General features: G+C 40.5%; 1 protein-coding gene across 1 annotated transcript in view; it reads right to left on the bottom strand.

Moving 5' to 3' along the window:
* Positions 1–12,068, bottom strand: part of Exoc4 (exocyst complex component 4) — a 770,091-nt gene that overhangs the window by 121,442 nt on the left and 636,581 nt on the right. Inside the window, 1 exon segment of the mRNA NM_053875.2 lies at positions 2,854–3,032. Coding sequence (NP_446327.2) covers positions 2,854–3,032 — 179 coding nt within the window.

Genomic DNA, 12,068 nt, shown 5'->3' with positions numbered 1-12,068 from the left:
CTGGGTGGAATAATCACCCTGAAAGGAACTGAGAGGGTGCAACTGTATTACAAAATGGAACTGAGTACACGAGACACAGCACTAATGGGTGCAGTAGAAGTTATCTTTGTCAGAATAACAGAGATGATTAAAGACGTGAATTAGACATCATCTCCACTGGGTACTCTCAGTGACATGAACACAACAGCTAAATTGAGCAATTACAAAGTTAAGTGTAACTCAGAGAGCATCTTTCCTCCTTCAGAAAACAGTTAATGCCAAGTTAGCTTAGCCTGTCTGAATCACACAGTGACTAGCTTTAGAGTTACAAACTGTTTTGTCTTGTGAAACCCATTGAGAATGGAAGACTATAAATCCAATATGCTGTGCCACTCGAAATTAAAAAATGTGCTATAAAATGTCAGCTATTATACATAAATATATATGTATATATGGATGTGTATATATCATATCTACATCGACAGCTATGGCTACAAACAAGCAGATCTCTTCTAAACATCATTGAGAAATATACCTGTCTTCACAGGAGCTAAAAGAAACCAGAAAGAGAGGTACCTGGTCCCTAGTTAGAGCTGTTTGTAGTTATCAAGAGACAATTAGCTCTGACTTTTTAGAGTGAGGAAGAGCAGAGTGGATCTGGGAGAGAAGAGGGTTGATTTCAGTGGCTGCTTTTGACAGAACTGTGATTATGGAATTGTCAAGTTGGAGTAGCCTTTCACAGACTGCTCTTTATGCAAACTGCTCAAATGTAATTCCATGCCCCAAACTACCTCAAACTGGTACACTTTCTATTTGTGCATACTTCTGAAAATTAACCTGTAATTTTATAATTAGATAAAAATATTTTACATAAAGTGTAAGTGACTTTTAAGAAAAAGTCCAAGCACGGGATATGATTCCTACCCACACTGTGCTTCCCCAGCTTCTTCTGCTCTGCCCCAGCTGTGGGGATGGGGACATGCTCAGCTATACCTCTCTTGGGCATATACCCAAAAGATGCCCCAACATATAAAAAAGACACGTGCTCCACTATGTTCATCGCAGCCTTATTTATAATAGCCAGAAGCTGGAAAGAACCCAGATGCCCTTCAACAGAGGAATGGATACAGTAAATGTGGTACATCTACACAATGGAATATTACTCAGCTATCAAAAACAACGACTTTATGAAATTCGTAGGCAAATGGTTGGAACTGGAAAATATCATCCTGAGTGAGCTAACCCAATCACAGAAAGACACACATGGTATGCACTCATTGATAAGTGGCTATTAGCCCAAATGCTTGAATTACCCTAGATGCCTAGAACAAATGAAACTCAAGACGGATGATCAAAATGTGAATGCTTCACTCCTTCTTTAAAAGGGGAACAAGAATACCCTAGGCAGGGAATAGAGAGGCAAAGATTAAAACAGACACAGAAGGAACACCCATTCAGAGCCTGCCCCACATGTGGCCCATACATATACAGCCACCCAATTAGACAAGATGGATGAAGCAAAGTAGTGCAGACCGACAGGAGCCGGATGTAGATCGCTCCTGAGAGACACAGCCAGAATACAGCAAACACAGAGGCGAATGCCAGCAGCAAACCACTGAATTGAGAATAGGACCCCCGTTGAAGGAATCAGAGAAAGAACTGGAAGAGCTTGAAGGGGCTCGAGACCCCATATGTACAACAATGCCAAGCAACCAGACCTTCCAGGGACTAAGCCACTACCTAAAGACTATACATGGACTGACCCTGGATTCTGACCTCATAGATAGCAATTAATATCCTAGTAAGAGCACCAGTGGAAGGGGAAGCCCTGGGTCCTGCTAAGACTGAACCCCCAGTGAACGTGATTGTTGGGGGGAGGGCGGCAATCGGGGGAGGATGGGGAGGGGAACACCCATAAAGAAGGGGAGGGGGAGGGATTAGGGGGATGTTTGCCCGGAAACTGGGAAAGGGAATAACACTCGAAATGTATATAAGAAATACTCAAGTTAATAATTAAAAAAAAAAAAAAAGAAAGCATGCACTAGGGGCCACGGTGATGTCCTAGCACTTGCTGCTCTTGCAGAGAACCTGGGTTCTGTTGCCAGCACCTACATGGTGGCTCACAGCCACCTATAACTTCAGTTCCAGGGAGCCTCTCGATTTCTTTGGCCTCCACAGGTACTAGGCACACATACAATAAATATACACATATGCAGGGAAAACACATATACATCAAATAAATCTTCATTAAAAAGCACTTATTCTATAGTAATTAAAGTTTATGTGCCTTAAGTTTTTCTAATTATTTTTCCTTGAAGCATTGGTCCTTTGATATAAAAAGGATTCTCATTTTCCTTTCATAACCGAAGTCTCAGTATCTTAAAAATCTGTAACTGTTAGCTCTCCACTTTTACTCGTTTTTTTTTTCTGAATAATTGTGGTCCTTATTATTTCTATTTTCTATTTCAATCAGTTGTACTATTCTCTTTTGGATACATTTTATTAGCTTTTATCTAGTTAGAGGGAGAGTGTGGCCATGCACCCAGGCTCTGAGGGAAGTTGCTGGAAGGAGGACCAGAGGAGTTGCTTTCTGTTCTTGAGACCCAGTGCTTCTGTGCTCCAGGGTGCAGTGTCTCTAGGATTTAATATGGGGCCTGTGACATGAGCCTTTTCTGTCCTCCTACTCCACAGAGGGAAGTGAGATGAGTTCTTCACCAGAATCTCAAAGTAGGAGAGATGTAGTATGAACAAAACTCACACATGGCTCTGACAGTCTTGGGCATGCTCTATCAGGTGACAGGCATACACACATTCCAAATAAAAACACTTGGACCTGCTGTGCGATCATCCGGAGGCTGCCCCCTAGGCACTTACTCTGGGATGCAGAAAGGCTGGAGAAAGCTGACTTTGTTCGGCCTGCCAGCCATTCCAGGCTTTCATGCATGTTGGCCAAGGCTTTGAGGTCACTGACGTCACGGAGAATATCTTGTGGAGGAATGAGTTTGTCACCAAGGTTTCCAATCAGAACCTCAGACTCCTTGCCAAAGGCTGCCCTGAAAAACAAGCAAACCACAGCTCACTTATTGCTGGTAAAGGATGGGGGCAGGGTTTAAGCATTTAGTTTAAAAAGAATCTGAAGCAAATAAAATATAAGCATTCATGTATGCTTAGAGGAACAAGCAGAGTCATGCAAAGCAACGCATGGCTCCTTTAACTCAATGGTTTTCTCAAAGCCTACTGTGCTCTGGAGGGGTGTAAGAACGGACTCTGGAGACCACCTGGCTAGACACAGCAGAAATGAGAATTTCATAATTTTTTTAAAGGAGAAAGGGGGAGAAGAGAGGGAGAGAAAGAGAGGCGGGAGAGGCTGCTAATATGAATAGAGATCACTAGGCATTGAGTCACACGTGTGGATAAGCAGAGCTAACACCAGAGGAGGCTGAAAGAGGTGCCTCAGCCTTTTCTAAGTCCTAAGGCTTTTAAAACTCAAAGCAGCTTAGTGAACAGATGTGGGGGCTCCATTTGAATGGAAAAACACAATTTGAGCTTTGAGTAAGCAGTGGGTAGTGACATGAAATACAATAAAAAAATTCTTAATGGACAAACAGGCCCTTAAGATCTAGTGCCGGAGACAGACAGAACTTGAAATCCAACACCAGATCCAGCACTGTGACAGAAACAGTGAATGAATGAAGTGTGGTGAATTAAGTGCTGACAAAGGTGTCTGACACTAAGCCATCGCCCATGATTAACGTCATTTCAGTAGAAGGTTATGCTCTAAAAGAAAAAGTCTGAGGTGATGGGCTGACTTGGGTCTGCTGTGGTGAGAGGGATAGAGCACATGATACTTGAGTGTGCTGACAGACACTACCTGTGATCTGAGAAATGCACTGGAGGTGACTGCCCCTCCAAATGCCATATGTCTAACTTCAAGAGATGCTTAGGTAAAAATTAGTGCCCAGATTTCTAAGTTGGGAAATCCAGGTATGAAGCCTTAGTCTGTTGCTTGCTGAAGATGTCATGCTGAAATTCCCTGTGGGACACTTCTGGTAGTAATGGCACCAACCTTTCCTGAAGTAAAGTGAGGATCAGGTAAGGTAGTTTTGAAAACTTTTCACTGGGAAGATATCAGTAATCATGAAGACACAATCTCCATATGTCCATCCCCCAGTTTCACCACCAGCAACTCACAGTGAACTGTGTTTTTTGTCTTCATCCCCTGCTGGGGATATTTAAGCATATAATACAATGCTTAAATTGCTTAACAGAAACCATCAAGTTTTAGTTATTATTTTTCTTAGTGCCATTGAGGCTAGGTATTTATACATGACTCAAGGTATGTGCTGATAAGTGCACTTACATAGGCAAGAGCAAGCAGTGGGATGTTAAGTCCTAAGGGAGAGTACTGCAAATGGAACCTACCAACAGTACAGTTACTGTAGAGGTGAATTACTATGACACAAACCCCTCGTCCCCTACCTAGTGCTCCTTATTCCAATCCTGTCTAGTTAAGGCCCTTCATATTGCTGAGGTTGAAAATGTGCCCAATGTCAAAATGATAAAACAAACGATCTCACTAAGTCTTCCCATCCCTCTTGCCAATGTGGTTCTGAGTGCCATGTGATACGGAATCAGGGCTGTGTAGGAGACAATTCTCTGAAGTGATCATGGTGGACAAGGCCCATTCTTGTCTCTTCCCTGTCTGGCATGCAGCCATAGCAGCTGAGATAGAGTGGCTCTTCTTAGACATCAGGAGACTCTGCAAGAGGAAGTCATTGCTAAGAATAACGGAGCCAAAAGATAGGCGCAAGCATACTTGTGACATCACAGGTGCCACACTGCTGTCCCAGACACTACTTCTGGGCTTCATGTCAGAGAAGAGAAAATGAGGGCCTTATTGTTTGAGCTGCTGCTATTTCCACTTTGCTAGTAGTTGCTAAATGCAATTTCTGACTGACACAATCATCTAATTAGCATAAGTGAGTTCATCCTCAGAAAACTTCCTCTGAATTTGTCCTTAAAATCTAGTTACTGGGAAAAGCAAAACTAAGCCTCCTTCATGATGTGAGAAGAGAAAACATCTATAATATCTTCCCTTGGGCTAGGCTGCAAATATCTACTTTTCTTAAAATGTCCTTATAAATCAACTTTTCCAGCCCCTTAATCACCTTTGATAGATATAACACAAAAAATGCCTCTGAGCTGGGAGATTACAATGAGCTTTGAAAGCCTGGCTTGGAGCCACTTTTATGCATGTAGGTCTAACCCTGGGTGGAATGTAACAGTCAAGACAAGTGCATTTATGCAGAAGTCTAACCCATTGTGCAGGGCTGGGGGCCAGGCACTGCATGCTGGTCTCTTCCCTCTGGATCAGTGACATTTGCTTAACCTCCTCAGACAGGAGAGCAATAGACTTGGAAAAATACAAACTGCCTCATGTTGAATACATAGCAGACATCTCATTTGACGGGAATCCATAATCACCCCTTAACAACCTGGAAGACGCATAGAGACCATGGCATGGAGAATAGCTGACTGACAGCTAGAACCATTTCACACACAGAATCATTCCTTTGAGGATTTATGTATGTGTGAAAGAGCCTGGTGGAAGACTTTTATGTGTTAAAATAACCTTAGCAAGATGCCTTAGATTTCTTTTTTAAACTCTCTGACTTATTAAATTGAACCATATCAACACTGTGGAGTCATTAGAAATTATTCAATAGAGAACTCTTAATATCACAGAAATTGTTTGGTGTGCCTTATTTTTAGTGATGATATGCAGTTGGCTCAAATAAGCTATTATTACACCATGTGCACAGAATATGATAGAAACTGAATAATCCCATATATGCATCTAAAGAATATTGGGTATCTATTTGCTGAAAAATGTCAACTAGGGGACTTGAACATTCTTTAAGATCTTCTGTATCTTCCAAACTTTCTTCAGCAAACATGAAAAGACATTTAAATAGACATGCTAGGAACCCTAGGAAGGGAGACAGGAGTACACACAGGATTCACAGACACCAGAATGACACTAGGAGGAGTCTGGATGGCTTGCGGCTGTCCTTGAATTGTGGCTCCCTTATGCTAAAGATGGATCCAACGTTTCTGTAAATATTTCACCACCACATTTATGGCTACTGATAACTTGATGAGAATTATTGCCTCTTCCTAGATCTGAATTTTGACAGTTTTTAATCTTCTTCTTTTGAAGCATATTATTTAATGAAGATAAACTTTTGAATGCTACAGGCAACAGAAGAATTATGTTGAGAACATAACAGGCACTTGGTAGTAACAGGTCCTTATCATTGCTCAGAGATACCATGATGTGTGTGTGTGTGTGTGTGTGTGTGTGTGTGTGTGTGTGTGTGTGTGTGCGTGCGTGCGTGCGTGCGTGCGTGTGTGTGTGTGAATGCCAGGAACAGAAAGCAGAAATCATAGCTCCTATGTTTAAAGAACTGATCTCTTAGGAAGACCCCCTTCATAGCCAGATGGCCAACAAGCACACATAGTCTATGAAATTGAAGGAGTGTGTTAAGCCTCTTATCTTAAATTTTACCACACTTTAAAAAAAATCTCTAAAAACCTTGATCTGACAAGGATTCATTTAGGAGAATTTTGCTAAGAGTGTTAAATCTGTTTAACTTAATTTTACCACACAATTATAATCTTTAAAGAAGTCTATCTGACAAGAATTCATTTCAAAGAATTTTGCAAAGGATGCACAAAATTGTCTCCATTTAGAACTTAAATAATTCTGTTATCTACTGAAAGGAAGAGGAAAAAAATCTGCATTTTCAGCAGGCTACATGGAATTATGAAAGAAACATCATAAATGGTTTCAAAAGTGATTGATTTGAAGATGTGAGCTATATCAGACATGACATATACACATTTCTATCTCTTTTCTTGTGCTTGTTCCCTGAATCTTTTCCCACCATTTCCCAGTGCTGAGCTCAGCTTGGAGGTAACAACCTCCAGATAGTGGAGCAATGTTGCCTGTAGGGCAAGGGCCACTGAGTCAAAATAAGAACAGGGAAGTGCCAAGACCCATGCCAATGGCTATGTAGATAGAGGGACTCCTTCCTTCCTGGGCCTGACAGTGCCAGATTCACATGAAACAGGTACATGGGTTATGGGGTTGCCTTCCTTGCCTGAAGGTTTTCTACCAGTCCCTCTGTTAGCTCTTTTCAGGGTTTAATTCACGGCCACAATATCTTGTTCAAAGAGTGCATACCTGGCTTTCCCTTCTCCAGCCATACTCTCAATTCAGATGATACTGGCAAAGTATAACAGTGGGATGGCCTGGGCAGAATCCAGTTCTTACCAGTTAGGAAAGTACTTACAATATCACTGTGCCAGAATACTTGACCAAAAGACTAATCATATTGTTCCCCTTAATAACAAGGAAAGATGAGTCTGGGAATTCAGGATTAAAAGTAAAGATAGTCTCTTCTCTCATCAGTAATATTACTCATGGAGTTACGGTTCTTTCCCCCTCAGATTTGGGCTAAGCCAACCTTGGTGGTGCCCAGGAAAAAGTACCTCTGTTGGAAGATATAACAGTGGCTGCATTTAGTTAGAAGGATAACTTGTCGTTAGGCTGCTTTGAACTTTTCACATGACTGAACCAACAGGCAGAGAAAGAGGTTACTTGGATGCCTAGGAGTCACCTAATTTTCCAGGGAGAAAGTGAGTTCCCTCAGTGCAATAGGATTAGCAGGATCATGTATGTACAGGCACTGCTCTTAGTAACTTCATGTTCACAGTAAACAGTATGTTAAAGTCATGGTACACAGACAAAGAAGGGTAGGTTCGTTAGGAATTCAGGTCTTTAAGGAACAAAAGCTAGAGAAAGACAGGAGAGAACTTTGGCCAGCTGAGGCATTGGCTACAGGCAAGGGCAATATGGAGCAGGGAGCAGCAGTATGTGATCCGCACTCCTGCTGTCTTGATATGGGAGTAGAAAGACAACAGAGGCAACCTGGCATGCCAAGACAGGTAGCAAACCAATGCTGGTTTGTGCTTTTACTTTATCTAGTATTTTATTACTGTTGGATAGATGAACAAGGTTTCCAGTTCCCTCATGTCCTTGCTAAATTTGCTATTTCATGATTTTTTTTTTGCTTTTAAATAAAACCATCCTCATGCATGTATCAGAGTGTTGTAAAGAACTCATAGTTGAATGCAATGATTCAGGAGACTCTGAGTCTCTACTGAAGGGTGGAAGAATAGAGAGTGGCTTTATACGATGAATTACTCTGTATTTAGAAGCATGGCTTTCTAAGATGTGGGTATAAAATAAGAATGATTAAGAACGAATGACAGAGGGTAGATCTTTCTAGGATCTGTAATTCACTTCTGCCCTTTCATGGTTGTGATATATTTTGGAAGACTGTAGCACAACCCTTGCTCACCGGTTGCAAGACATGCAGGCTCTGAAATCAGAGGTCTTGGTAGAAAACTGAAAGGCAAACAAAAGGGAGAAGCAGTGCATTTGCCCACAGTAGTCAGCCATGGCTGCCTCTTCTGTGTGGTTCTCTATACCCTACTGTACTCTGGCTTCCTTGAACTCTACTAACATGTTCCCCTTCCGGCATTTCAGCTATCAGGTGGTGTGGAGGTCATATCATTATTGTGGTTAACACTGACATCTCCTGTGTGCTACTCTGATCCTCATTAACCCTGGGGATCAATTCCTACATTATGTTCACTATCAGTACATGAAGTGGATTGCCCAAGTTGCACTTTGATGTATGTAAGATTCGATACTGATACCCATATTAATGCTAATGAGAGTTAATTAGATTCTTTGACAAGGTGACTGGGTGGTTCTTTTGTGGAGGTAAAGAAAGTAAAATATGCTGATATAAACTAATAAAAGTCACTGAAGAATTATCTGGAAGAGATTAAACTGATGAAAATAACAGCAGGCCAGGTCACCTGCCTGGATTCCTAAAACTACTGACTGGTTCTTATCAGATGTGACAATGACTCTTCCATTTTCACACTTCTGCTCTTTACAGCTGTTAAACCTTCAGCCTTCTCAAACTTCTAATTTGTCCTTGTCAAACATGATGGGGATAGAATATCACTGATGGTTCTTTAATCAGGTTTTCAAAATTTGTTTTTCTAAAATCATCTCAGCACAATTAGGGAAGACACTTGAAGTCAACTCGTGGCTTCCACATGCACATTTACCTGGTCTGTCTCTCTGTCTCTGACACACACACACACACACACACACACACACACACACACACACACACCCCTTTTGAGTGGGTAGATGAGGCTCTGCAGTGCACAGAGACTGAACTGGGACAGGGTATGGCAGTGTCTTGGTGTGTTCTTTGGAATGAAGTCATATGTAGGTAAACACCAACAGCTTTTCTTTCATTTTGTTAGAGGCTGAGAAAGAAATAATCCTTTCATTATTTTTTTCAGTTAAAGAAACAACAGGGTTTGTGGGCTTCTACTCATTTAGGGGTAACAGCCAGCAATTCACCATGGTTACCGTGAAGTGGGGATGGATAGGGATGCCCACTTGTCCCTTTGTGCCTTTAGATCAGCATGTTTACTGGACACAGAGCACGAGGCTTAGTGATTTATGATGTATGTTCTGTACACTTAGGTCCACACTTACCCCCCTTTAAGTAACTAAGAATCTAGATCCTATCTCAGTGGATTTTCTCATTTTGGAGATTCGTGTATAATTGCTACATATCCAGGCTTACTCTTTCCTTTCATTTTCCATATTTTAAGGATTCATCCATATTGAAGGATGTAGCAGTACTTCAATATTTTCATTTTAGCAAACAAGAGTATATCATCTGATATATCAATTCGTCTAATCAGCATGTGGATTTACATGGTTGGTTTCCAACTTTAAGTTATTATGATGATGCTAAAAAGATTTGTGTATACAACTTTCTTTCTCTTCCCTCCCACGCTTTCTATATGAAAAGTAATACTCTGCCACAAAGAAACAGGAATTATTGGGAGAGATAGGCTTGGGATAATTTGTGATGATTAAAGATTAATGAAATCATGCCAGAAGAAATCAACATTCTCCTTGTCTTTATTTCAGATGCTTTTACATCTCTTTCCCAAAAGAGTAAAAGTAATATTGACTTTGCTTTAGCCATAAAGAGGAAATGGTATTGAATTGGCTCCCCTGTCATGGTACAACTACAAATGGAAGAAATAATTAAATGGCTGATCAGATGTTGAACAAGAGGCAACACAAACCGTGATTCCTGAGAGAAGGCAAAGAAAGAAGTAGCCATCCCAGCTTATCCAACTGGTGACATTATCTAGATGACAGTGCAAGCAAGTCTCTCTCTCTCTCTCTCCCTCTCTCTCTCTCTCTCTCTCTATATATATATATATATATATATACATACATACATATATATGTATTATATATATATGTGTGTGTGTATACTATATATGTGAGAATCCACACATATATCTCTTAATTAATAAGCATAGAATATATCATCAAAGTAGGGAAGCAGGGGTTGGGGATTTAGCTCAGTGGTAGAGCGCTTGCCTAGCAAGCGCAAGGCCCTGGGTTCGGTCCCCAGCTCCGAAAAAAAAAATAGGGACGCATATGCATACATCCATTACAATATCTTGAAGAGTGACACAGAGGACATTCAGGGCCATTATGGCAAGTATAGTAAATTAAAAGAATTGAGTTCATTTCAGAGTATATCATCTGATCACAAGAGAATCACATTATGAATCAATAACAAAATGTATCTGTGCCATGCTTCTAAGTAGTCTCAGCTCATAAAGGAAATCATCAGGGAAAGAGAAAATACTTTGAAATGAATGATAAGAAAAATGCAGTATATCAACATTTGTGGGACACAGCTAAAACAGAACTTAAGAGAGATATGTAAAACTGTGAATGCTCACCAGAAAAAGAGGAAGAGGAGAAGGAAGAAGAAAGAAGGGAGAGGAGGAGGAGGAGGAGAAAGAGGAAGAAGAAGAGGAGGAGGAAGAAGAGGAGGAAGAAGAGGAGGAAGAGGAAGAGGAGGAAGAAGAGGAGGAAGAGGAAGAGGAAGAAGATTAAGAAAAAGGAGAAGAAGAAGAAGAAGAAGGAGAAGAAGAAACGATGAAGACGACAGCCACAGGATCAGTGATGCCAGCTTTCTTTCACCCTTACTATAATAGCAGAGAAAACAGATGAAGATGAAACTACATGGCTCACAAAGCCGAAAATGCTAAGTATCTATGTTATACTAGAAAGAGATGGACAGCTTTTGCCCTAAATAAACTGATTAATAAAAACATGAATGGACACATACTACTAATATCAGAAATTAAATGGGGGCTATTACCACAGATCCTACAGACATTAGAAGGATACATGGGAATTTTCAAACCTGCCCCAGGTTTTTGACTTCAGTAACTTAGATCAAAGGAATAAATAAATTCCTTGAAATGTTTAATTTATGAAAGGGATTCAGAAATAATAGGATCTATAAATATACACATATGCATGCATATTGAAAAGACCAAAATAATAACTAAAGGTTCTCAAAAGGAAAAAAGAACAGATGGCTTCATTATAGAATCTTATCAAGCATTTAAAAAATAATACTAGTTTTATGCAAACTCTTTCAGCAAATAAAAAACAGACAAGATGTTGACAAAAAAGTGAACCGATGACGGCTCTGGGCAATTTCATATAGTATTAAATAGGTAGTGATCCCATGATCCAGCCACTCTTCTTCATGTGATTATCCAAAAGAATAAAGGCATATGAATAGTGAAAGATTTTTATAAGAATTAATGAGCAACACAGCATCATTAATAGAATTTTAGTTATAAGGGACTGGACACAATCAAATGTTTGTTAATGGAAGTCTGTGGGAAAAACTATAGTCTTCCCATGCACCAGAATACAAGTCGACCATCGATATAAAGCGTCGATGAGAGAAGCTCTTACTACTCTTGCGGCAGGGAAACCTGGGAGAATGAAGCAGAGTGATACTTGAGGACAACTAAGTAACATGCAATAGCCAATTTCACAGCCTCAGACAATTCATACTCTGAGGGTTAAGAAAGGT

The sequence above is a fragment of the Rattus norvegicus genome, chromosome 4 (assembly GCF_021556685.1).
Source record: "Rattus norvegicus strain SHRSP/BbbUtx chromosome 4, alternate assembly SHRSP_T2T, whole genome shotgun sequence".
Classification (NCBI taxonomy): domain Eukaryota; kingdom Metazoa; phylum Chordata; class Mammalia; order Rodentia; family Muridae; genus Rattus; species Rattus norvegicus.
This window is presented reverse-complemented; position numbering and strand designations above follow the sequence as displayed.